Source organism: Notothenia coriiceps, unplaced genomic scaffold (assembly GCF_000735185.1).
Source record: "Notothenia coriiceps isolate Sejong01 unplaced genomic scaffold, NC01 NC01_scaffold00031853, whole genome shotgun sequence".
In the NCBI taxonomy this organism is placed as follows: domain Eukaryota; kingdom Metazoa; phylum Chordata; class Actinopteri; order Perciformes; family Nototheniidae; genus Notothenia; species Notothenia coriiceps.
Window position 1 is genome coordinate 593,147 of NW_011364554.1, and position 27,706 is coordinate 620,852.

At 40.9% G+C, this 27,706-nt stretch overlaps 3 protein-coding genes across 6 annotated transcripts; all 3 read left to right on the forward strand.

Annotated features, from left to right (window-relative positions):
- Nucleotides 1-188: 188 nt before the first annotated feature.
- On the forward strand, nt 189-3,302 carry ccdc106a (coiled-coil domain containing 106a). The gene is made up of 8 exons (XM_010788472.1): nt 189-293; nt 797-866; nt 953-1,051; nt 1,165-1,380; nt 1,465-1,521; nt 1,635-1,919; nt 2,024-2,191; nt 2,284-3,302. The coding sequence occupies exons 2-8, from the start codon at nt 797-799 to the stop codon at nt 2,598-2,600; spliced, it is 1,212 nt and encodes a 403-aa protein (XP_010786774.1). The 5' UTR covers nt 189-293; the 3' UTR covers nt 2,601-3,302.
- A 649-nt stretch (nt 3,303-3,951) lies between these two features.
- Nucleotides 3,952-10,360, forward strand: u2af2a (U2 small nuclear RNA auxiliary factor 2a). Of its 4 annotated transcripts, none has more exons than XM_010788473.1 (13): nt 3,994-4,576; nt 5,368-5,394; nt 5,509-5,653; nt 7,191-7,226; nt 7,511-7,626; nt 7,835-7,986; nt 8,122-8,238; nt 8,329-8,485; nt 8,608-8,687; nt 8,815-8,937; nt 9,087-9,173; nt 9,837-10,085; nt 10,196-10,360. In XM_010788473.1, exons 1-13 carry the CDS (start codon nt 4,528-4,530, stop codon nt 10,328-10,330), a joined length of 1,473 nt encoding a protein of 490 aa, XP_010786775.1. In that variant the 5' UTR covers nt 3,994-4,527; the 3' UTR covers nt 10,331-10,360. The 4 variants fall into 4 exon arrangements, with proteins under 4 accessions (XP_010786777.1, XP_010786778.1, XP_010786775.1 ...); XM_010788474.1 differs by having other exon boundaries at nt 8,329-8,467; XM_010788475.1 differs by lacking the exon at nt 5,368-5,394 and having other exon boundaries at nt 3,952-4,576.
- A 5,781-nt stretch (nt 10,361-16,141) lies between these two features.
- On the forward strand, nt 16,142-24,509 carry cacng6b (calcium channel, voltage-dependent, gamma subunit 6b). The gene is made up of 5 exons (XM_010788477.1): nt 16,142-16,210; nt 18,239-18,987; nt 21,579-21,653; nt 22,920-23,057; nt 23,206-24,509. Exons 2-5 carry the CDS (start codon nt 18,621-18,623, stop codon nt 23,424-23,426), a joined length of 801 nt encoding a protein of 266 aa, XP_010786779.1. The 5' UTR covers nt 16,142-16,210; nt 18,239-18,620; the 3' UTR covers nt 23,427-24,509.
- Nucleotides 24,510-27,706: the final 3,197 nt, after the last annotated feature.

Genomic DNA, 27,706 nt, shown 5'->3' on the forward strand with positions numbered 1-27,706 from the left:
TATTTTATCTCTAAATGATTTATTTTCAGTTAAAAAAAAACGTTGATTTAAATACTGCCATAAGCAATAATTAACTTTAATAACAAAGCCTTTTTATGACTTATTTAATGCGTTTGTAAAGAAAGGTCATTCATTTGGTTACATCCGGAAATGACGCGTTTGTTGAAAAAATAAAAGAGCGATAATTGTTATTGTTAGCTTGTTAGCTAGCAGGCGAACTGGTGAATGGTGATATGACAGAGTAATAACATCCTATTACAAGTGCACGATACAGTTATTACAAACGTAAAGTGGTATGTACCAATTCCTGCACATTATATCGGTAGCAATGCGATTGTAGTAATGTCTAAATAACGGAATGAAACACTAAAGTGTGCAGAAAGGATGTTTATTGTATTTTTATTATCGGAGCTAAATTCTTGCTAACGTTCATCCAGGCTAACTTTGCTGGGAGCTAAGTGTAACGTCAACTCGCTTCCATATTGTGAGAGCACAGTCTGACCACTTCAAACTCACCTGTGTGTAATACATTACGTTTTAAGGTGTCGGTATAAAGCGTACAAGACCAGAAAATTAGCTTTGGTTTGCTGGATATCTATTCTTGCTTGACAACGACAGAACCCGTAATGAAAGCTGGTCAATTGTACCTATTTATAAAAACATTGACCTATATTAATGCAACGATTTCATGTGTTCGGTGCATAAGTGTGAAATGTCCCAGTGAGTTATTAAGTGGTGATATTTCTTTTAAAGCCATAAACTAATAAAACATACTTCACGTTGTCTGTTGTTTGAGATGGAGGACGGAAACAGGACTGATGCTGCCTCCACATCTAAAAGCCATGCAGGCTCTCTCCACCTGCAGAGTAAGGTTTTAAAAACTGCAAATAATATTGGATGTTCTACTTTTAAGTCATGCATTTATATATTGTGCATAATTCCTCTTGTTCAGCTCCAAAAAATGAAGAAACCTATGAAATTGTCATCCCCTATGAAGAAAACTCCTTTGAGCAGCAAGGATTTTTCAATCAGAGTGAACAGACTTTTGATGGTAAATGTCAGAATCCCTATTATAAAATTCCCTTTGATCTGTAAAATATTTTTAAGCTTTGTAAGCAAAGTTTCCTGTTAAAGTATTTCCTAAACAATCCTGTCTACCCTCAGAGTCACCCCCATCTGCTGGCCCATCCCAAGTAAACAACTTATACATGGTGATCACCAACCTGCGAACCCAGCTACAGATCTCTCTAGAGAAAAACTCCTGGATGCAGAAAAGAATTGAGGACTTGGAAGAGGAGAGGGACTTCCTCCGTTGCCAGCTGGACCGCTTTATATTTTCCACAAAGAGCCAGGAGCAGAGTCAGAGCCAGTACAGTAACGGTGAGAACAGGGATAGGTGTGAGATGTTTTTGTCTCTAAGGAAGAAAAGCTAAATCTCAGCTTTTGGTATTTGTCTCACTTTAGGTTATGAATCCAGACGATTCAACTGGAGAGTAAGAAGAGAGGAAGATCGCCGTGTTGGTAAAAAAAATATTTATTTAATTTCTTAGTAAAAAATTAAAACACTGATGTGAATGTATTATCTTTTTGCAAATTGCACATTTTCAATCTTTACTATTCCTTTTTTTTCCTAGAGCAACAGAAGCCTCAAGAGTCTCAGCATTTCCCCTCACGGCAGTTTATACAACGAAGGCCTGGTCCTCCAACCATGGTGCCTTCCAAAAACCCTGTCTCCAGTCAACTAACCAATGAGCTCGTCTCTTTAAATGCTTTGTTCAACTCTACCCAGTCCCAGGCCCTCTTGCAGGGCCATAGCCACAGTAATCCGAATGCCACAGCCAGTGGCAGCAGCGGCAACAGTAACAGTACTGCAAGGTCACCCATGAATGAAATGAGTGGACATAGTAACTTAGGTCCAGGTAATACAACTGCTTCCCATACATTTGATCGATCTATAGAGATTTTGCTTGTGGCTTTTATCTTTGGAATTTTGCTAACGAATGTTTTTTAATGTTCTCATCAGATTCAATTTCACTCTTGGGAGAATCTGATGAGTACTTGGAGCATGATGGGTACCTCGACGAGGAGGAAATGATATCAGGGGGAGATTTAATGCAAGGTACCATTAACAACAAAGGACACCTATTTAAGAGAAGGCGGGTCTTCCGAGCCCCAAGAGAGCGGCAGAGAGGTAAAAGAAACATACTGCATCAAAACTCATTACTTGACAAAAGACTGTCAACTGTTGTTGCTCACTCTCTCTTTTACATTGTTGTTCTTCAGTGAAAGATGCTGCTGGAGTGCTGTTTCGCTACAAGAAGATCCTGCTTACATACCAGCGTCTGAAAAACATGTCGAAAGCCTTCCAAATCCACGGTGTGGACCGCAACACGGTGGCTTCCACTACACCCATTGCTGAGATGCTACTTGTGGCCCCAGAGAAGGTGGCAGAGCTGGGCGAGTTTGACCCATCCAAGGAGAAGCTTCTGGACTATGCGCGGCGCTGCTACACTGCCCTGGATGAGGAGACACTTAGCAGGGTGCAGGCCCTGAAGAAGAATAACCTGCTCCTGCCTATCTCCTACAGGTTTAGACACTGATGAGAGAAAGACAGCAGGACGGGAAATCTTTCTAGAAAACATGGCAAGTTTGGAAAGAATAGGCATGGTTCTGCTGCAGCAGGCCAGCTCACCTCCGCGCTTGGAGATGCCCAGAGGCAGGAGGAATTATGTTTGCTATCTCAGCATACAATAACTCTGCTTTGAACTTTATAATACTAATATTAACAGTTTGCACATAATGCAGGCGCACAACAGCGCAGTCAGCCAGTTCCTGTCAGTACAAACACACACACAAAATTATGTCAGTGTTTTTCATTATCATAGAGAAGCAAATGTACACCGTATGATAACTGTCCTTTCCAATATACGGTTTACAATGGTTTATGTGTGAACAGAAAGGTGTCTTAACTATTGGGGTAATAAAGGGGATTTCTTTCCTTCAGTATTTAAATGTGTAACCAACTTAGCTTGTTAATGTTTTAGCCTCAACATTTGCCGAGACACTGACCTGATCTTTAAGATCTGGATCAGTTTTTGGCCGGTAGACGAATAATGTATTGTCTAGAGATCATTTGAGCTCCTGATAGTCTAAAAGATGTGTGAGCCTTGTAATTTGTATCACTTTATTTGTGTGCACAATCCCTAAAATAGTGTAGCTTTTATTCACAATGTCTATTTATGTTAAAACAATACTGCACTCAGTAGATTTTGTAGGAATAAATTATTATAATTTTTACTGTATTTTTAAGATGTCATATTTTCCTTTTGTTAATATTGCTCTTTTTGTCTGTGCTTTATTATTTTTGGCGTTGAAATTATATCTTCAACCATTTTCTATTGCCTTAATGGGATTTCATGATTTAAGACATGCAACACTTTTGGGTCACTTTTCTTTCCTGAACAGCAACTGAGTTTGAATTGGGGAGTTATTTAGTTTTTCTGTTCCTTTCCATTTATCCTGTTGTAAAGGAGGAGAACAAATCATATTAGAAAGAGAAAGAAGTAAAAATGTACTGACTGTAGTAAAGACTAGTCCACCATTATTTGGTGCATATTCGTTTTTTTACAGAAAAAAACTAGAAGCAACAATTTGTACTTGTATGTTCTGTTATAAAATATGAGTAGTTGAGAATATATTCCTAACATTTTATAAACCGAGTTTGCGTTAATAATAGTAATGTCAATAAATCTGATTAACAGCAATGGAAATGATTGTATTACATAATTTGTTTCAGACGCCCGATCCAAGGTTAGGGGTTTAAATGCAAAATAAACATTTATTCCACTTTAAATAACATATCTTGAGCGGACTATGATGAAACCTAACGTAGATGTGAAAAGAATAAAAAGGGAAAATGTTCACTTATCTTCAGTGTTCTTATAATACATCCATGGTTAAAGGATGGGGTCTTTTTCACTAACCGGAAACCTGTAATTCATCAACTTCCGGTGTCACGGAGTGCCTGGGAGACGGAGCAAAAAAGCGGGCATACCGATAGCGTTTTTGTTTTCAACATTTAAATGGGCAACATTTGACTCATATAGTCAAACAACCGCGGCTTGTGGACCAGTTCCCCCTCTGGACTTTGCATCTGGCTTGAAAAATAATCATTCATTCGTGTTTCGTCCTAGCTAACGAGCTCCACACGAGCAGGCCTATTCTTCTGGACTTTGCTACAAGCTAGTTAGCTAACGTTAGCAGGCTAACCCATGCGAGCACGTTTTCTTTCTCAATGATTCTGTCTGTTACGTTGTAAATAAATACCACACAGCTTATGCGTGTGCTTGGTAACTTGTTTTGGTAGTTGTATTGTTAAGTAGGCTGCTCGTTAAAGCACATTTACGTTAGCTACCTCAGCGAGGCGCTTGCTTTTATAGTGTTGTTCACTTTGTTGCTAGCTTAAGCTAGCCACCGCTAACTGAACAACGCAGTCGCCGAAAGCGCATCAGCCTTCAACTCACAGAGATGTCGGACTTCGACGAATTTGAAAGGCAGCTGTCTGAAAACAAACAAGGTAAATAAACCAATTGCACATCAGACATCGGAAATGGTAGTGGTCCGTTTGATTGTAATCGCCACTATCGTTTAAGCTAACCATGGACCTGTCTATGTACTGGAACGCTAAGCTAAATGATTAGCCCACACTCACGAACCATTTGAGATGTGGTGTAACTGTTACATTTACTGTTGCTCATCAGATACTATTCTCGATCATGTTTGACGATGTAGAAACACGTTAGGCCGATATGTAATCCGAATAACGGTAGCTGGATTGTCTGTTCTTAGGTTAACTGGCTTTGTTTCTTTAAGCCTGGGGCAGTCTATATCCTGGTACTCTACTGCCTGTACCAGCTGACTGGATGTCCGGGTGGCTAGCATTCATCCTTTGCAGCTGTTGCGTCCAGCGAAGATTTCTAGTGCAATTTGCCGTACTATTGCCCTCCTCTTTCTAACACACCGCCTGTAACTCCACTACCCTCATTTTACATTTGATATCGTTAACCCAGATATGGAAACACACTCTGTACACTGCTCCTAGGTATCGGACAACGCTACCCTACGAGTTCGCCATATTACACATTGTGTCACTTTGAACCAAAAGGTCATAAAACATTTGTTTCCGATTTTAAACAGACTGGATACACTGTATTCAATTGTAACTTTTTAACATACCACTACCATGAAAGCTGTTTTCCTGTACTTGATACCATAATCCAACTTTATTATTACCACGTGAACTAGGATGTTGTTGGACAGATTCATACTCAGCAGTGTTGCTCATTGCCTGTCTAATTTTCATCTAAGGTGATGTATTCTCAGACTCTTTGACCGGTAAGCTATGAAAATAAGTATCTAAGTATTGCTAAGATTTCATTGGTCCATTGACTAGCTGTGTATTGTATTTTATTCATACTCTGCAAGTAAACTTTCAATTTATTCCTGCAGCTGAAAGGGACAAAGAGAACCGCCACCACCGCCGGTCTTCCTCTCGTAGCCGAAGCAGAGAGAGGAAAAGGAGGAGCAGAGACAGGGATAGACGCAGCAGGGACCGCCGTGGGGAAAGTAAGGAGGAGCGCAGACACAGACGCAGGTGAGTACCTTTTTTCACAACTACACCCAGAACAAAAAAAGCTAAAGGCTCCACGTTTTTGTAACTAGAGATTTTTAAACATGACTACCACAAATATCCTACCGATACTAATTTGTTTTTAAATGCCCTACAAACAGGAGGTCATAAAGATCTACAGATTTCAAAATAAATTGTTTAGAGTAGATTTAACATTTAGTTTCATCATAAAATATTTGTTGCTCGAAATACTTGACTAATTTCTTTACAGGGATTGTATAAAGGTGAATGAGGAGTCGCACATTTGGTGTGCTGGTAACACTTCTTGCTGCTTCACAGAATGTTTTGTTTGTAAGCACCCTGGAATTTTCTGAAAAAACGTCCACAATGTGTTGAGATTAAACACCTTCGCTTGCGTTTTTGGGGTTGACCTGGTCTCATTAACATTGACAGATACCATTCTGGGCAACAGTACACACTTGTTAAGCTTGACAGTTATCTACAGCAAATTGGGGCTGTAAAATGTAGAAGTAGGTCAGTGATTCATTGAGACTGAGTTTAAATAAGCTAGTTGGTCTCTCCTGAAAATCAACTGTAAATATTCTTATTTCACTCGCGGATTGACTTTCATGTACTCTATTTTTGGCCTTGTTATTTTTGCGTTCTCTGTCACAGCTGCCTATGACATTGGAGCAATTTGCCTCAAGCTTAATGGAACATCTCTTGCATGCACAATAAGGGGCTGCTGCAACCTCTTTTATATATGTAATCATTTAATATAGACCATATCAAGACTAAGTCATAAATTATTTCATGAAGAATTTCAGATCCTTCCTAGAATACAAAAATGCACAGGCTATTAACAGAATTTATTTATGAATTCTGGTCTGGCAGTACATGTCATGGAAACATGCAGCATGCAGTTAGTGTGAGAGTGCCCTGTGAGGAGCCGGAGCTGTATTGTTTGATAGAATCTGTTTAGACCCTTCAATGTGGGAACATTTTTCTACAGGTGCAAGTCCCTCCCAGAACACTTCCCAAAAGGTGATTACCAGCTACCAATGTGACAATGCTGTATATTCTCAGCAAAATGCACCTTTGGACACCCAACACCTGCAACTTTTGGAAATGATAGGACATTTGAAACCATAGATTACCTTAGTAACTCTTTGAATGCATTCTCTCTAATGTAGACTTTTGTGAACGCTCTACTTGTTGGCTGTGAGTGTGACCTCTGGCCCCACTGTTGCTCCTCGTCACTTAGTGCTAATTTAAAACAAGTTGCTGGTGTTCACTCGGTTGGGAGAGGATGTAAAGTCTGAGCCCTCAACTTTGCAGCTGTTGTGTATTTCTGAGGATATCGTTTCTGCTTTCATTGCATTATTAGTTGTTCACGAATGGTGTTACATATCTTGTGTGAGACTCACTGAATGCACCGGCTTGACATCTGAACGTCAGAGGATGTTTGCGCTTTTAATGCAGATCGCCAAAGACTCGTAACAGCGTTTGTATTTGGAGAGGGTCATAGAAATGCAGGTTCTAATTTTCAATGTCATTTCAGCTCACCAGCCAGCTTCCCCGTGGACAATGCTGGAAGGTAATACAGCAAACTAACACAAAGCCGGTTTGTGCAATATTGCAACGACTGCAATTTAATGACCTGCCTCTGATTCTCTGTATTGAGTAACTAGCTGCCTGGATGAGGATTTGTGTCACTTGTTTTCCCTTTACCACAAGGTGCTCTAATATTAAATGGATACAACCTCCAAAAGAGTTACTAGATCTTATATATTTTTAGAAGACATGACCCATCGTCTGGTCTGCTAGTTTACTGCTGAGCTAATGAGGGACGTCTGTTACATGTTGATTGTTTTCCAACAGCCGTTCTCCACACCGCGAGGTGCCGGCGAAGAAGAAGAACAAGGTTAAAAAGTACTGGGATGTCCCTCCACCGGGTTTTGAACACATCACTCCCATGCAGTACAAAGCCATGCAAGGTAAGCCTCCTAGTTTTCTTTTTGTGTTCGATGCATTTTCAATAGGCATGCTAGTTTCAGGTTTGATTGAATGTTTATTTTGTTGTTGCACTACATTGGTTATTTCATCCATACCTTACTTTAGCAAACTGCTAATAAATTAGCACGTCAAGATACTGTTTGATGGGAGTTACAAATAATAATACTTCCTTTTGGCTTTGCCCTCTAGCTGCAGGGCAGATCCCAGCCACAGCCCTCCTGCCCACCATGACTCCAGATGGCCTGGCTGTGACCCCCACCCCGGTGCCTGTAGTGGGCAGCCAGATGACCCGGCAGGCCCGCCGGCTCTACGTGGGTAACATCCCATTTGGAATCACAGAGGTAAGGAACAGGACAACATTTGGCTTTTAAGTCACCCAATAAAAGCCTGTTATGTGTTAATATATGTGTTAGTAATAATTTCACCACACAATTGAAAAAAGTGTCCCCTTCATACCCTGTCTCTGTTTTGTGTAGGAGTCCATGATGGACTTCTTCAATGCCCAGATGCGCTTGGGTGGTCTTACTCAGGCCCCTGGAAACCCTGTTCTTGCAGTACAGATCAACCAGGATAAGAACTTTGCCTTCCTTGAGGTGAAATGGTCATACCCCTAACATGTCATTTGTTCTTCCAGAGTGTTTCTTGCTATTTTGACTTTAATCACTTAATTTTGTCTCTGTTAGTTCCGTTCAGTGGACGAAACTACACAGGCAATGGCCTTTGATGGCATCATCTTTCAAGGCCAGAGTCTCAAGATCCGTCGTCCACATGATTACCAACCTCTACCCGGCATGAGCGAGAACCCCAGTGTCTATGTGCCTGGTACTCAGCCAATTAATGGTTTTTAACCCTAAGTACTTGTGGCATATTTCATGAGTAATCGGTAACCAATACCTCACGGGAGCGTGCTCTCTGTGCTTCCCTTTTGATATTTCTTACTGTTGCCATCGTGTGTTCTTCAGGTGTCGTTTCCACAGTTGTTCCTGACTCAGCCCACAAGCTATTCATTGGAGGTCTGCCCAACTACTTGAACGATGACCAGGTTAGTATGTCAGCATGAAATGGCTGCAGACACAATTCCCAAACCATATTAAATACCCTTACCATAGCTTTTAGTAGAACATTCCTACACATTATACTTTGAGTAAACTCTTCCTTTTGTGTCTCAGGTGAAGGAGCTCTTGACGTCCTTTGGTCCCCTGAAGGCTTTCAACCTGGTGAAGGACAGTGCTACAGGCTTATCTAAAGGATATGCGTTTTGTGAATATGTTGATGTCAACCTTAATGACCAGGTAACCCATGCTACTGGCAACTTCACACTTAGACATGGTCCAGAGTCTACTTTAATTATTATTGTATTATTTAGTATTGTAGTTATTTGAGACTCTTAAAGATTGGATTTTTGGAATTTTAATTTAAAACCGTTCTTCTTTTTTTACAGGCTATTGCTGGACTGAATGGCATGCAGCTGGGAGACAAGAAGCTCCTGGTGCAGAGAGCCAGCGTGGGATCCAAGAACGCCACTCTCGTGAGTATTCAAAGGCTGGACAGAGGACAGCAGGGTGGTGGGAGGCTGGCTGCTCTTTTAGAGTCGCTCAAATGGATAATGATTACATTTTCTGTACAAATATATCTGCCACATCCAGGCCCACTGCAAACGGGTCATTCCATCGAAATTCATCACTTTCTGAAGACACATTTTCTCTAAATGTTAAACTGTTTAAGAAAGCAACAGATCTTATCCATTCCAAAACTGCCAGTATGTAGCTGCTAAAAATTGTTGTGCAAGCAGTAAGTTGCAAATAACAACCTGATAATCGAAACGGCATTTAGCTGGATGAAAAGCAGTTGTGAAAATATACGTTTTATGTGGTTTGTTCACTGGAACTACCTAACATAATGTCTTGGCTTAAGTGGTACCTAGGGGTTAACATTACCAAAACTGTCTAGAGATAAGTGGGAAACAGAGTTGTCCATAATGTATGTGAACCAGCACTGCAACGTTTTTCTTAAAACTGGCAGCAACCTTCTCTATAAAGGACATATCTTCATTTTCACCTCTGTTTTGGTCGATGAAGTCCTACATTGAATGACATTGAAGATGTCTCGTGGCCAGTCATAATACTCTGAGCACGTTGTTATCTAAAATATGCCATTGACCCGGTCCTAACCTTCCGGTCTGTCCTTGCAGACAAGTATAAATCAGACCCCAGTGACGCTGCAGGTGCCGGGTATGAACAGCTCGGTGACTCAGATGGGTGGCCTGCCCACCGAGGTGCTGTGTCTGATGAACATGGTGGCCGCCGAGGAGCTGCTGGATGATGACGAGTATGAGGAGATCGTTGAGGACGTCAAGGACGAGTGCAGCAAGTACGGCCAGGTCAAGAGCATCGAGATCCCCCGACCTGTGGACGGCCTGGAGGTGCCCGGCACCGGCAAGGTAGGGACCGTTCCATTGCTTTCCATCATCTTTGACGTGTGCTGTTGTCACACGAGAATTATGTCTTGATATACCCTCATTGTATTGGTTTCTTTGTCCCTCTCTTGTAGATCTTTGTGGAGTTCATGTCCGTTTTTGACTCCCAGAAGGCCATGCAGGGGCTGACGGGAAGGAAGTTTGCCAACAGGGTGGTGGTGACCAAATACTGCGACCCAGATGCTTATCACCGCCGAGACTTCTGGTAGGAGGAGCCATGAAGAGAAGAGGACGGCGGAGTGGGAGGAGGGGAGGGAACATGAATCGCCCATCTAGAAGTCAGCCCCCTGATTGAGAGCAACATTTCAGGTGGATCTGAGAGTACTTATCCTTTGACAAATGGCTTTGGTAATATCCAATTCATCGTTTGAGATCTTCAAAATTGGGAGGGTCTCTATTCAGTCCATACCAGAGGGGGCTAGGTTTAGGTGGGTGGGGGAGTCAAAAGATTTTTGCAAAATGTGTGTAATAATGGGTCCAGGGAGGGGTCAACGATTTTTATACTTTGTGAGGATGTTATTTTGGGGCGGGAGGGGGGAGCCACACTCTAAGGTTTGTATTTAAATGGAGGTAGCCTGTTTTAAGTACATTAGGAAGGAGTTGCAGCGGGGAACCAACTGGACTATTCCGGTGGAGAGAGGGATGGAGAAAACAGGAGTGTTACTTTGTGAGTGGGGGAGATGAGGGCATTTCTGTTTGAAATCTAATCTAGATATACAGTAGCTGAAACATCCACTTCTGTTTCCCCACCATCATTAGTGAGGCGAGAGGAAACATTTTATTTCTATATTTGGACTATATTTCTTCATGTTCCTTTATTTTCATCAGACTACTGCCCCCTCAAAATGATTGGTTGAGAATATGTTGTCTAATTGGACTCTATCTGAATGTCAACTGTAATTGTTTCAATACTGTGTGTAGCTTCACTGATATGAGCTGTAATATCACATTGTGTTCAGGCCGCAGAATAACACGAGCTGCAGGAAAGTACTTTTTTTTCAATTATGCCAGTTTTATTTTTTCCTGTAACTTTTTCACGTCCGTCTTTAGTACACAGCTTTTAACAGATGAGGTTGCATTGTCTCAGCGGTTCAGTCCTGATTTAATTAAAAGTGGAAAATTGAAGGAGGATGAGGATTGGCAACAGATTGGTGTTTAATAGGGGATTGATCTCTTCCTTACCAAAAAGCCTTAATGTTATTACATGTAAATTCGCTAAAGAAAACCAATTAGGCTTACCCCTCTTTCAATGATGTCTGTATGTTTATAAATGTCACTATCTTGTACTACAGCCTTGCATCACTCGTTTTCATTTTTCCTTGTTTGGCAGCAGCAGATTTAATTTGTAAGATGTGTCGGACCCGGTTGTTTCTTTGTGCAACGTCTCACCTCTTTGACAAGACCAAATAAACACGTGTCTAATACCCACGACTCATGGAGTGAAAGCAAAACAACCAACTTTTCTTTGTTCCGTCAACTTCCCTCCTGATGCATTGGTAGGCAGTGATGTGTCCGAAACACATATGGAAACTGAAATTAAAAAGATCTTGTTTTGGATGTTTATGCTCAGTAAAGACTAATTACAAAAGGAAAGTCTGTAGACAAATAATTACTATTATACATTTTAATAAACAATCATTTAGCATTTAGCTTTCATGGCTTTAGTATGTTACTGTCGTAGAGGGGTTTCTTTCTCTAAATGTAAGAGGTAGATTGGATGTTGAAAACTTGTATTTGGTCAAAGACTGCTTTTCTCTCATCTCCCTCATCTTCTGCCCTAATTCTCCGAGGACCACATGTTCACACTGTAATGGCTGAGACTGCTTTCATTTAGGTGGTTAAGACGTTATTGAGAAGAAAGTGTGTCAGTGATAACACTTATGTTACTCCTTACTTTCAGATATCTGCTTTCTCAGTGTCGCTGTCATTTAATTTCTCCTTTTTTTTCTCTGAAAAAAAAAATGTGATTTCTTAAATGATTTCAAAACATCTAGTTTATAAAAATCAAAAACAGTCTTTCATTTGTCCAATTTGTTTTCAAATGTTGATTAAAAACTGAATTTACATGATGGCTTTCTTCTTTATGCTTCCTCTCTTTTGTGCACCCACATCCACCCACCTGGCTACAGCACACGTGTATTCACCCAGCGAGGGATGCCGCTCACAGTTCATTATGGAGATGGATTAGACTGGAGCCATGTCCAGGCACTTTCACTCAACTGATGGCATAATTTATCAAGGACTACAGGCGATCCAGACAGAAGCAAACGATTCCTGGGGAAGTTCATGTTCATGATTAAGATACACTATTGCCAGTCATAAGTCACACTTTGTATCTACCTAAACTGGTTGTGGGAAAGCGTCAAATGCTAGCAGTAACAAACACAATTCCCTTGCAATCTATTTTGTACCAATTATAGCCTGCTCTCTTTAGTGATACCAGCCGAGGATGGAAGACTGGTTCATGGAGATGAAGGTCGACAAGGCAGAAGTAGCAGATCACACTCCTGTGGCCAATCTTTGAGTTAAGGACCCCTTACATCATTAACATAAAGGCACACAAAATCATAAAGAAGGGTTAAAACAATTTCGAAATCATTTTACTATATTATTTTCTCCTAATTATCCACGAAGTTTCATTTAGGGACCATTCAGTACGTTAGTGCTGACTGCCCTTAATAGTGAATAATATGTTAACACACGTATAATTAATGTGTCTTATGTTGCATACCTTTGTTGATCAATGATGTGTGGATTGATTTTACAATGATATTTTAAAGAATATCATTGCTGTTTTTATTCAAATAAAATATTCATTTAAAGTACAGAAAACACTTATAATAACAGAGAATAAAAGAGTAATTCCGTCACATGACATGGGAGCTATTGAAAATATATTTGACTTCACAAATATTGCATAATATCCATATAAAATAGAAAGTTGACTAACATCTTATAAAAAAGGGTTGTGTCTCACTTGTCCAGTGTGGTAATACAATGCTACAGTGGACACACTGGGTCACATGGCATGGGAGCCTTTGAAAATAAATTAGAGTTTTTAATAAAGAAACAAATACATTTAATAAAAATATTATTATTAAAAAGAAAACAGACTTGAATCCAAGGAAAATAGGTCTTTCCCTTTTGTCCAGTATTGTAATACAATGTTGTAATGTTTGGTAGTCATTTGGTAACATAACATAAGCTATACAAAATAAATCGAAAAAATAACAGCATCATTTACATAAAGATATTCATACACACAATACTTCTCTATTATTATTATTATTATTATTATTATGTCATTTATTTGATTCAAGCCTACACAAATAAATAAAACTCATGTTTACCCATGCAATTATATGTACTTATGAATTGGAGCTGCTTGCACTATCGAATCCCACCTATAAATCAGGTAAAGTATTTTTTTTCTGGGTGTACTTCTTTATATTCAAGTCAATCCACACGAGTACACAGTTTTGGACATCAGCAACAACTATAAGCCATGTCCACCTGGGACTGAATCGAAAAAAAACAGTAACAGGGAACCAACAAATCTCTGACATGAAATAATGTCCTGTGTCAGCTCTATACTGCCCATGTCCGCGTGCATCGCTGCACCCCACTGCACAGAAGCCAGCAGCAGTGCACTGATGCAACGCGCTCTCTCCCCCTGTTGTTCCCGCAGGGCTCAGATAAAACAGCAGCTCTCCTAGGCTGCTGAAGCCATATCCACCAGAGGAGACATGTAAAACTGACCCTGCCTCTCCAACAGATCAGTACGTTCAGGCTGCCAAACACAAGACCGATTAAATGTTTTTAGCGGCCCTCCCCAGGCCTGATGCTGCAGTGAAGATTGCACATACATTATCTCCCTCTAGTGGGGAATGTAAAACTGTAGCGGTGGTCATTGTCATTCTAGGCAGTGCCTCCCCATTGATCCTCATTCAGAAAGATAGAACACTGCAGCAGTGGGAGAGTGCATTGCTGGAGCAGGATGATGCAGTACTCTGTGTACTTATGGCAGTGTGCATTCAGCGTACAGATTTAAGGAAATTGAGAATCATATGGAAAGGATTGTCAGGTTGAATGCAAAAAGGCCTTTTATTACACAACATATTTTGACATGTGACAGTAAAGCGCAGGTATGCAAAATAAAATGAATGATGGCTAAATTCAATTTTGCTGCAATTGTTTCAAGGGGCTTGTTTGGGCTCTTGCTGTCACTGGGACAATTTGAACAAAATAGAGAAACAGTTATATTTATAAGTAACACCACATCCCATAAAAAACAACTGTGTGTGGCTCGCTGCTATGCCCTTTGTTTTTTCTTGAAGAGGTACATCTTTACATACAGGTCAGATATATATTTATCATTGAAGAAAAAAAGAATTCTTTAACAGCTGGGTCTTTGGTTTTTAGACAATCATAATTATAATTGGAGTAAATTGCATAATTGTTGGGGACTATTTTAAACAGCAGAGTTGGTGCATTTGAGTCTTGCATGTGGGATTGACTCAAAATAATCTACATGCCCATGTAGTTCAGTGTGGTTTATAAATGTATTTTCTAATATGCTTGGACATATTGTGCTTTAATCTGGCATGTAGTCAACATTAATGTTACAACGTTGGACTAATAAATAGTTGCAGCTGTAATGTGCACATGTGTGGTCAGTGTGCGCATGGCTGCATACATAAGCACACATGTGTGCCCTTCAGTGTGTTGAAGCATAAACTAGCACTGCTGACAGGGCCACTTGAGTGATGTGGAGACAAGATTGTTAGCATCAGCATACTGTAGATTATTGATGGCCTCAGACCGCCAGTGGACACTTTCTATCAATCTCATATGATGAGGCAGCAGAGATATGCTGCATAATTAGATGCAAAGTAATTTTAAAGAATAGACATACATATGTTCGTTAAACTAATAGCTGTACCCCAGATTAATCCATTTATCATGGCTGTCATGACCAACATGCTCCTTTCTCTCTGCAAAAGTCCATCTTTACATCCAAATTGCACTGTGGCTGCAACAACAATCTGTCCTAAAAGAAACAGGACGTCTTTTGTTTTGGACATTGTAGGTGTTTATTTTCCTGTCACAGCCTACAGCGTGTTTCGTCCCTTTTCTCAGATTTTCTCCTGTTTTGTCTCTCTGTTCCCGACTCACTCTCACTTTGCATCACCGCCCTCGCCACCCCTTTTCCTCTCGCCCCTTCCCCCCTTCCAGCCCTCCCTGAGCGTAGCTGGCCGCTGGGGTTGGCCTCCCTCTCGGTGTGCCACGTATGTAACCTAAACTGTGGAAGAGCCAAGCAGGGCCGGGCCACGAGTAAAGCTTTCCACAAGACCAGGGTGAGTCTCTGAAATCTCTCTGGATCTTGTTCAGTGAGGAATGAAATGGGCCTGCGCATTTTCTATTTCTTCTCTAATATTTAATTTCAGCAAGATTATCCACATGTGCACCTAGTGTTTCTTTACCTTTATATCACTCTCAATGTTATGCTCCCATCTTATGTCCTTTCCTGCACTTTTTTTCCCTTTTCCATTTCTGTCCCTCCCTCTCTGCTGCCCTCCCCGTTTCACTTTCACTCTCTGTGTCCGATTTGCTCATACCTCACACTTCTGTTGCTGTAAAACATTATCCTGGCCCCTCTCGTATAAACACAGGCTCCTCCTTCAGCCTAACTTAATGTCATTAACAGGTGGCAGTCTAAAATAGACACTCACACAAACAGCGAGGCTGGCACAGATACATGTTTTTAATCATGGCTGTCGTCATGTGACCGGACCACACTGCAGCACCTCAGCTCATTCATTGAACATTCAAACATGTGTGCAGTGTGTGCAGGGTGCTGTTGAGATGGAAGGTACAGTCAGAGGGGAGAACAGCCGTGCAAACACACACATTTAGTGATCAACAGTGTTAACCAACCAGGCTACAGCCCCCTCCCCTGTTACACTTACTTTCCATAACCCTCATGTACCTCCCTCTCACTCTCTCACTTACTCTCCCATCACCACTCTCCCCCTCTATTAAGTTTCAAGCGTCTCTTCCTCCTGAACTGAACAACACACACCAAACAGGTCAGACTTATTCTTCTTTTTGCTCTAGTTGTTGCTTTCTTATGTACACATGTCACACAGGGGGCTGTGGCTGTCTTTGGTGAAACTCTTGAAAGAGTACCTAACTTTCCTCACTGAAAATGTACCCATTTGTCCCCAAGCCAGTGCACCGTATTTCTTTTTGTTGCGTCATCAAATTTGACAAAACACACACATAGGCCTATACACTGCTTAGGATGTTTTAGAACTACATGAACATGTGTGTGTTATCCCTCCAGTAGGTTCGCCTGCCATGCTTTGACCCCTTCGATCATCCAGTGGTTAATATGGATGTAATGTGATCGAGCTTTGTAACTCTATAACTACTAACTTGGCTGTCAGCAGCTGCCGTCTTATACTTTATTACACTTAATGCTGGGGGAGTAATCACATGCACGGCTGTTATTCCAAAGCTTTGGCTCATTAAAAACATTTGGATTTTTAAGATTAGCACGTTAAATTAGGATCAGGTAACATATTTATATTATTGTGAGTTGTGATTAATATCTCTATCAATTAGATGTCAAAAATCCATTGTGTGATTGTTATGGAGCTTTTATTAGTATCACATGATCGATAGCAGATGGACTTTACTCTTTTAAATATAGTGGGCATTTTCAAGTTCAACTGACATTATTAGTTGGTTATTATTAGCATTATTTATTATTATATATATAATATATTATTTATGTTTTCTTATTTAGACATGTGAATAATTTGTTTTGGTTGAATATAAAGTTAAACACAATGTATTGCTTTGAAAAATAGTCTATGTATGACAATGTATAATCCAAATGTATTTGATACATAATTGTATGGCTGCTTCAACTTATTTTAAATTATTATGCACACATTTCTCTCAATAAGTATATCAGTCATTCATTTATAAAATGTCAAACAATGTCTAAAAACGACTTCTAACAAGTTCCTAAAACAAAAGGTGTCTGGTTGTGTCAGTACAGCAGTCGGAAAACCGAAAGATCTTCTCTTCACAATACAGAGAAAGAAACTAAAATCCAGCTATAACCTAGGATGGTCGGAGTTTGAATTAATAAATGACTTTTATTGTAATTTAATTTACTGCAAAACTAAATGTATGCTGCATACTGCTCCTTATTTCTGAAAAGTATGGTACACAATAGATTTTTGTCCACGCACTCAGAGGGTTCATGTGGTGCGCTGCCTATATAAAAACTCTGATGCTGTCAGCGCAAAACCCCTGAATTAAGTGATCCACCAACTGTGTGTGGCCTCCTGGTGCTGCTCCCTAACTGGCCAGGCCTGTTGCCTCCACTACGTGACCTGTTGCACTGCACAGCAGAGTTAATTACTGCAGGCCCCTTTCTGTCAGAAGGTTCAGCCATGAATTATCACCTCATGCTCCCTGCGCAGAGCAGCCACATCGCTGGGCCCCGTCACTCACGTTTTAAACCGCTCCAAATGGCCCCCTCCCTCACAGTTTGGGATAACAGAAACAACTCTGCAAACCTGGACCTACTTACAGTGCCACACGACAACAAAAAACACACACACACATGCTTGAAAAGACCGTCATGGCGGCAGATTCCAAGTGTTTTCTGGTACACGTAATGCAGGACGGGAGATATTTGTGGCAACCCATTATCCCCTCAGATCAAAAGGGATCTGTGTCTAAACCAGAGATTGTGTACCTGCTCGGAGAAGAGCTCTGTTGTCAACTGCTCTGGGAAAATAGAAGATGGGGGGTCCAGTCTGGCGCTGCGGTGTTATCTCTCACCTTGAACCGGCACCACCCGACTCATCCAGCCCAATTGTTTCTTCATCAGAAACAAAATCTGCCTTTCAGGGAAACGCCATATGGCTTATGTATTGTTGGCTTGAAGCATGTCATATGGCTTTTAGGGAGGGAAGACTGTAGACGCTGATAAAGCTCTTGGAAATTAAATATTACGCTGCTGATGAAAGGATTTTGCTCTTGTGAAGCATATGCTGGCTGCCCTTTCATCTTTCTGTTTCATCTCTCTATTTCAGGGGACTGGACGGAAAACAGTCGCCGGCTCTCCTGGTCCTTACATCCGTCTCCTCCCATTTTATAATTTCCTTACTTCATCTGCCCCTCACTTCCTTGTAGCTCTGTTCATATTTCTTTCTGTCTAATTCATTTTATCTTTTTATCCTTTGTTCCCTCTGACCACTTTTGCTTAATTTACCCATCAGTCACAGGATAGTTGATAGCTGTGTCTCCTCATTTTTTATATATTGTTTTAACACTTCCATCCTACTCCTTATCCTTTTCCTGTTTTCTCCCTACTAAACCATCTTCCCATCTTTTCATCTATTATATTGCCCCCCTTATATTAAGCCCTCCCCCCTCCCCCCTTGTCTTCGTCGGGCCTAGCCAGTTGAGATCATCATGTGGTCCAACTTCATCGTACAGCCCGATGGTGATGATCGTATCGGGGTGGCCGGGGCTTTACAAGGTGGGGGTTTAGCTGGAATAAAAGGTGGAAGGGGACAGGGAAGGAGGGTCCAGAAGATGAGTGACAGCCAGGAAGGAAAGATCAAACTGGCCTTCTTTGTGGCTATCATTGGCGTGACCCTCACCGTGTTGGGCATGGGGACAGAGTTTTGGGTGGAGCTGGCACAACCAAAGAATTTCAGCGGCAACCAGACCTGCCAGATGGCATATTATGGCCTGTGGAAGGGCTGCATCCGCACCCTGTTTGTGGCGGACATAGACCCAGACAGGGAGCTCTGCGGCCCCGCTGAACTAAATGGAGGTGAGACCCCTGGCTGGAGTGCAGTTGTGTGTCTGTGAGAGTTTGTGTTTATCTGTTTGTGCTGTCTAGGAGGTTAGCAGGTGAGGTTTCTGGAGGGCATGTGTCTACTTTGTTTCTCTGACTGTCTGCTCATGTCTGCCTATCTGCAAACTGAATTGCCCGGCCATGCAGTTCTACCTCAAGGCTGACTCCATGCTACAGTGTAAGAGTGAATTAATGGAAAAAAGGGTCAAAGGATGTTTCTTAGAGGTTGCAGGCTGTTGACATCATTGAAGGGAAAAACATGTACATTTAATCGACACGATTCTTCTTTGCCATCACCACTGATGTGAAAACAGAGGGAGCAGGCATAACTAATATGGTGCATGCCCTCTGGGAATATGCTTACATCTCTAGGTCTTTTATCTGAGCCCATAAGGCATTGAGGACAGCTAGGGCAACACTTCATATTCATCCCATCCCTAATACAATCTACAGATTTATGAGGAAGATACTTATGATTTTTAGCAAACCTTTAATATCTCCCTTTATTTAGACGAACATATACTGTAACCTTGCAAATAGATAGTGGGAGGATAGTTGTGTATGTAAAGCTGCCTGCATACATATGCATCTAGGTCATCCTACAGATAATGTGCAAATTGAATCATTAAAGAAAAGCGAGGCTTGGAAACAGAGCACGAGGAGGACCACAGTATAGCGGTTTTCAATTCTTATCCTATTGTAACAACACAAAGCAGCATCTAGGTACAGGTAGGATCATACAATACCATCTTGGGGATTCGCAACATTGTCAGGGTAATGAAGCATCGATTTCAAGTTTCTCCCTTGACTGGGTACCTAATCATCTCCTGCTGTACACACAGTACAGACAGGGGATACGGGGCAGACCACAGGTTTGTTGTGCTGACGAACATCCATGGTTAGAGTTGTGAAAGCTCCTTTCTAAAAGCACTTTATTCAACTTGACCGTGGTTAGATTCTCCAGAGTGCATTGAATATCTCCACAATGACCTACTTCTGTCTGAAAAGCAAGTCTGGAGATGGAGAGAGGCAGGTATTGGTAAAGGGAGATGGAGATAGGGGTTGCTCCAGGAATCACTGCCTATCTCCGGGTATCTGCTGAGACACAGCAGAGCTCTAAAGAAACAAAAACAAATCTCCTCATCCAGCAGATATACACGTGGATCACATACACATAAATACTATTCACATACATATATCACCTTGAATTAGGATGCATGTCATAGTTTTTATACGCTGTCGTCAAGGGCTAATTCATCTTACCTGTCAAAATGTCCTGCCTCTCTGGCTGCTTTAAGCTAGCAGATATATATCTATGCCTCTCAGACGGTCTGTTGGTGTGTGAGAGCAGCCAGTATGCTTCTGACAATGTTTCTCACACGTCTTCACACTGTTGGCCCACGCCGCCTGTCGCAGATGGCCGTGGGCTTGTCATGTTTTGAGGGAAACAACTGTTTTTGCCATCTCTGCTTCTCTGTGTCACATCGCTGTTTACATGCCTTTGGCTTCGGTCCCGAGCAAAGTGCGGCCCCGCTGATGCCCGGCCCTGTCATCTCAGACCAGCTATCCGTCTTTGCTGCCTGCTGGAGAGGGACATGACAGCTCAATAATTACAGTCTCAGCGGGGGTAGCGAGAGCAAAAGCAGTTGACTGTGATAGCATGATGTGTTACAGAAAATCAGTAAGCTGATAAATGGCGTGTCTGCTGCAGTCAAAATGTTGCAAATGTGCTCAGGCACAAACATATTTGTATGTGAAAGAAATGTGTGACGAGCATGTGGTCATCTTGAACAACATAATGAATATTCAGTGGGTGAAAGTCATCACTATGCACTTGTGAAGCCAAGTGGAATCTGACTACTTCACAGTTTTTGTCTAAATATAGAGAGGGGGAACGAGGAAGAGGGACAGACAGGGACTGAGGGAGAGTGTCTAATGCAGTATTAACCAACCCCTCTGTGTTTCCTCCCCCCTTGACATCTCCTGCTCCCCTCACCTCCTTCTCCATCTGTGGCTCCCCTCTTTTTTCCTCTTCACTCACCACCCCTTCCATCTGCCCCCAACTCACTCCTCCTCCCCTCACTACTCATGCTTTGAGCCTTTATCCATATTTCCTGCATCCCCCTTCATAATTTGCTCACCCAACATATCCCCTTCCCCTCAATCCTTCTTCTTCTTCTGCTGCAGCCACGCCTCTCAATTTCTATCCTCCATCTGCCCCTTCTTCTTGTCTCCCTCTCTATTTCCCCTGTGCCATCCACCCTCAGTGTTTTGCTGTCTCTCACCCTCTCTGGCGGCACCATATGTGCAGTGCTGGGCCGTGTGTGTGTGTGTGTGTGTGTGTGTGTGTGTGTGTGTGTGTGTGTGTGTGTGTGTGTGTGTGTGTGTGTGTGTGTGTGTGTGTGTGTGTGTGTGTGTGTGTGTGTGTGTGTGTGTGTGTGTGTGTGTGTGTGTTTGTGTGTGTGTGTGTGTGTGTGTGTTTGTGTACGTTTGTGCTCGTTTGTGTGTATCTGTAAATGTATGTGTATATCTGATCTCATGTGTATGATCTTTCTTTTTACCTACAGTAACCAACTGCACCTACTTTAAGTTCTTCACCTCCGGGGACAATGCAGTCATATTCAAGAAGACAACTAACAAACGTGAGACATTTAAATTCCTCCCTGCAATTCCTGTCACACATGCAGATGAATTGCACGCTTACAGTAACAATGCAGCTTCCATCAATAAAGACGTTCACTGGGGTGCTCAGAGGACCGTGCTGGTGTTTTCTACGTGTTTCAGCCCATTAACTTCCGCTGCCACCCATTTTCCTAAGCAACCATAAGCTATCAGACTGATTCATGTGTTTACCTTACCGTCCAGGCAGCCACCGGTTTCAGTGCAATTTGAGGATCAACTGGCTGTGATTTGATAGCTGCATTACATTGAGCTTAAAGCCAACTTGAGCTTTTGGTACATGCTGTTAGAACAAACTGGCATGCTTTGCATATTAAACCCAGGAGATATACAATAAGCAACAGTATTTAGTGATAATAAGCTAATGTTATCATACTGACATGCTAAACTGATATGGTGTACATGGTAAACATTTACCTGCGGTCTGCGCATGATAGCGTGTGTGCGTGTCAGTATGTGCATGTATGTGTGTGTGTGTGTTTGTGTGCGTACAGTATGTGCCTAAATACATCCCCACCCAAGGCATGACGTTAGTAGTTGCTGTTTGGCAGTGAGCTCGTAGATGCCAGGCTGGCACCAACAATAGAGACTCTTCAAAAATACTGCAGTGGATCCAACTGCATTAATGACATGTGTTCACACTGATGATTGATTCCCTTCGAGCTACATTTAAGTCTCTGCAGGTTATTTAAAACATCTTTTAGTCACACACTTGCTGATATGGGTGTTAAGGAAAACACATGTGAATTAGTCATAAAACTGGTTGACCAGATGAGACAGCTGTGTTGAGTTCACTGTTATTCATCTCACCTATTTTTGTTGCCTTCATAACAACCCACAACCTACATGTTGTATCTGCCGCGTTTTAATTAATATAATAATAATATCTGTTTGGTCGAGTGTGAACAAACACGAAACTGGCACTGGCTGCTGGGAAATGTTGATCGGCTACTTCAGTAGCATCTGTTCAGGTTTGTAATGCCAATACAATCTGTTTTAAACAGATCCAGTAAGGGAAGTGGCACAATTCACACAATGCATGTTTTTTTTATAATGAAGTAAAATGAACTTTAATCCCAGTAGAATCAAACTTTGTGAGGTGGTGTTATATCTGATTTCACAATGCCTCTGCAGGCTTTGTTGAATATTTTTCACTGCATATATTTGCAGGTTTTATCAACACTTCTTTTCACAAATATTCAATATATTCCTTTCTTTCTGCTTTTCAGAGCTGAATCTAGCAGCAGCTATCTTGGCCCTTTTGAGTCTGACCATGATGGCAATGGGCTCCATCTGTATCGGCATGTCCCTCAACAAAGGAGTGCCCTTCTTTCTCAAGCCAGCCTCCTTCTGTTTCATCCTATCAGGTGGGACCTCACATTCTAACGTATTACATTCAAGTATCCATACCTGACTGATGTTTGGCAAGATAATGATTATTTGGTCTTTATGAGTTGTTTGTGGATATTACGCAGTTATAGTGTGATGTAATCTGAACGTCCTCTCTGGTTGCAGGTGTGCTGGTCCTCCTGTCTGTCCTGATATTCCACCAGTCCGTGCTGGCCTTGCTGTCCAGTGATGACTCCATACCTTTACACTATGAGCTGTCCTGGTCTGTGGCCTGCGTCGGCTCCGCGGGAGGAATTCTTATTTTTGGAGGTTGCCTCTTTATCCTCCTCTCTCTTCCTTTCAGCCCCTGGGAGAAATGCTTTCCACACAAGAATAGCGTCACCTAGCACTTGAATGATGATACAATGTGCACACAGTATTCTTGATGTATTGTTTGAGAGTGGAAAACATCCATTTTCTGAAGGCAGTGACTCTGCTTATTCTCGGCATTTAATTTGTCAGAGAAGTCATACAAGGTCTTAATCAAAATGTTTGTAGAGAATTCAGAAACACATTAGATAGGCCTCCAGAATTTGAAACAAATGTGTTTTAGTGTTTTTTTTTGGTAGAAATAGCTGGACATAGCAATTTTAGTTTAATGGTTTCATTTTAAGCTCTTTCTTGTGTCACACAAATCTTATTATCCTTTCTAAAGTTGTACGTCCACATACAAATATCTACTACAACTTTCTGCCAGCATAAGTATATCATAAAAAACCTTTTAAAGGCTCAAACACTTTTTTTTAAACTTTAATGCTAAGTATGGAAGCCCATTTCTGTCAAGGAAAAAAAAATGATGGCTTAGATTGAAATTAGTTTATTTTTATTTTCTCTACAGTTTTTGTGGCTTTACAAAACAAAAAACAGAGTTTCTGTTATAATTAATATGGTTGCTAGACGGGGCTGTCTATCGAACGCAAAAAATACTGTATAGTTTTGTGTCATATCTGCTAAATAATATATTGTAAAAAAGTTCATATTCTAAGTGCTATGAAGCTTTTATACACGTACTACTTGTTAAAGAAGAGGCTTCATGCCATTATTTATAACTTATGTGTGTTTTTTTCAACAATTTGCTGAATGCTGCTTCAGTATGAATGTATGTTGAATGAAAGCAACTGTGAAAAGGGATTAAAATACCTTTTTGTATATCAGAGAATTGTATGGACTCACTTTATAAGCTCAACTTTGTACATAAACTGAATGAATGTGTTTATATTGTACGAATGGTCTCTGTTTGCAATGTTGTCTCCCGTCACTTTATATGTAATATGTAATATGCAATAAGTACACTTTAAATAATGTCATAGGATGCTCTCCTTTTCTCTCTACCAAGAAATGCTATTTTACCATTTTTAGGCTTATTTCTACTCATATATATGTACATTATGTGGCGCCGGTTTTGCTTATCATTAAAGGGATTTGACATAAAATAATTGTCCCCCTTTTGTTTGCTGACATGACACTTTGTACGCTCTCAAACTTGACATTCACCCATTTTCATCCCTTCAAAGTGACTCTTAACCTCTCTGCCAAACACCACCATCCCCCAAGCCTGCCCCTCTATAATTAGGCCAGTGCAGCTCATCGCAATGCATTTCACTGCAGAGGTTGGGAAACCTTACCCTTGAATTTCAACTATGTTCCCCCAGCCTACCCTCATACCCCTGTGCCTTTCCTCTCTCTCTCTCTCTCTCTCTCTCTCTCTCTCTCTCTCCACCCCTGACCTTGTTGCGTCACTTTCCCTGCTGTCTCCAGGCGAGCCCACCTGTCACTACTCCACCCTACCTCCACACACACCTCGACCCACACCTGTGCCACACACACAACCACACACAAGACCGATCAACAGACCGATCAGAACCGAGATGTCCCACTAACATATCTAACACTTGATCTGCTGGTGAGTGAGTGGCATCCAGGCACCTGCACACACACTCACACATCCATTTAACTCTCAGTGGGCAGAAACTGAATCCACATGACACACTATCCTGGTTGTATATTTAGCTGTTAATAGTGCTATTGAGACTCTGTGACAAGTGGGGCACAACCAATAGCTGCATGTTTGTAAATGGGTCTCTTGATAGAAAGGGGAAAACACTTTGTTTGCTTTGGCCACCTCTCATCCTTCCTCACTAAAGCTAGGCTGCATCACTGTGACTAAGACTGTAGGTATGATAATAGCAGGGAAAGGCACATCAGATAATCCTCAGGGTCCCGAGCACCGCTAGGAATCTCAGGCCCCTTGTCAAGGATGTGACACTGCTTCCCTCGGCCCTAATGCATCTTAAGTACAATTTCTTGTCTCTGAAGGGACTCCCGCATCTTAAACCACACTGGAAGTATTCCCACTTTCCTCTTTACAAGTGATCAACCCTGTGAGGTCAAGCAAAACCTAAAGTGGACCTGAAGGTACCAAAGCCAACGGTTAGTCATAAAATGGTGCAATGATGTATTATGGAAAGTCATTTTTGTTTTTTGGGTTAGTGAATTTTCCTATTAATGTTTAGTAACATTAGAAAACTGAGAATGAGCGCAGGACAACTGAAAAAAGTTGATCAGGTTTAAGAATGGGAATCGATCATGGTTTTGGGTAAAACAGTAAAATACAGAAATGATGGGAATTTGGTTTCTTTAAAAACAAGTCAACGTTTAATTTTGATTTCACACAGGACAAGAAATGCGGTCTCCTGGGTGAAAGTGTTGTCCTTTAAAACCCACCTATCCACCCTGACCTCATCCATGGTAAATGTTGTCGCTTTTTATAGACAACTACGTAACCTGTCATGGACAACTATTATGTGGGATTTATGGGAAATAAGTCAATGGTTTATCTTACAATTGGTGCAATGCTATTTGTAAGTATTACTACCAACAGTTAATACGAACAGCCAGAAGCACACCTTCACAGTACTTCATAATTGTTCATACAAAAAGATGCATGAGGTACCAGATGGCCTATCAGTAAGAAAAAATGCTATGAATTAATTTGAGATGCTTTTCTCATTATCATATTTTACATACAGCCCATCTGGTGCTTCCCATTTATTTGCAAATATTATACAGGTCTGACAACAAAGGTCAAATTCTTTTTAGGATCACAACACATCAAAGATTGCTAAGAGACCTTGAGCATGAGTAACTTAGAGCTGCTTTGTCCACTTAAGACAAAACAGTGGTGGGAAGTGACTGAATTTACTTTATCAAGTACTGAACTTTAGTACAGTATTTTTTCTTTCTTTCTCATACTTTAAGTGTAGCATAATAATTCGTCCCTATACTTCTTGACTTAGACTTAGAAATCCTCTGTAGACATGTTTGAGACAACTATACATTTTCTGGATTGAACTAAGATGACTATCTCAATTTATGAATCACGAACATATTGTATTTCAATATTTAAGTACAGGACACAAAGTCTTCTACTTCCCTGTAGAGTCTATTCTCAGAATAGGTGCCTGTGGGGTTTCAAGTGTTTACATCACACTTGATCCGGTTGCATTTCGGATCATGATTGGCTACCAAAGACTTACCAATGGCTGTACATGTTTTCATTTGGTGAGTAGAGAAACTTTCAGCAACAAAAATGTGAAAGATAATCCTCTAGTGTCAGACTGCACAGGTATTATTCTGTACAATGAAGATCAGCAATGTTGAGTAAAATAAAGTTACACATTCATTTCACTTTTAATGATAGTAAATGCTCTAAAGTTTGCTATTGCTATTTTACCTAAACCTGCAATAAGTGTTGTTTTTTGAAATTGTTAGCAAAGAGATGTTTATCATCTAGCTGTTAGAAAGTTACATCATCATCGTTTGAGGTTGAGTTTCTGCTTTCCTAATGATTTAAGTTCAATATTCACTTTCTTTTAGCTCTTTTTTGAGGTTAATATCTGTCTATTTAGCTGCTAAATGCTCCACTCCGTCCACTAGCATGTCGCTCACTGTGTTTGTGTGGGCAGTAAGTGTGACTTTTATGCTTTAGTTTTTATGCTGAAAACAGTTGCTAGTTTAAACTGAAAACAATGCGGATTTGAGTGAACCAAAAACAGTTAAGATGTTTAAGATGTTAAAACTCGCTCTAAAGCTCCCTAAATCCGAGGGGAGCTGCAGAATTTAACTTTAAATACATTGTTAACATATACATTTTAATTATAGCCACTTGAAGTAAATGGTCTGAATACTTATTGACTGTCGACAGATGCTCTTGAGGAAACTCAACACAGGTATCAGCTCACTCTGATCATCAGAAGAGACCCCATTCTTTTTTCTTGGCAAACAGAAACAAAAGACAGCAGTCTGTGTATATGTCTGTTATCGTTTTTTTTATAAACTTCGTGCAATACAGTGTTTAAGTTTATCACACATTTAGATAAACCATAATCATTTGTCTAGATATATCTATTCTCAACTACATACTATTCATATTGCCCACATAAATGCTATCTGTGTGCAGTTTTTAATCACATTATTCTTTTTTTCAAATGAAATCAAAGAAATGAAAACCAATAGAATCTGGAAGCGTCTCGTTGTTTTGTTTTGCTTCTTCATTATATCATGTAGCGGCGTGTCCATGGTTTCAACCCGGATCTGCAGTCACTCTGTGTGTGTGTGTGTGTGTGTG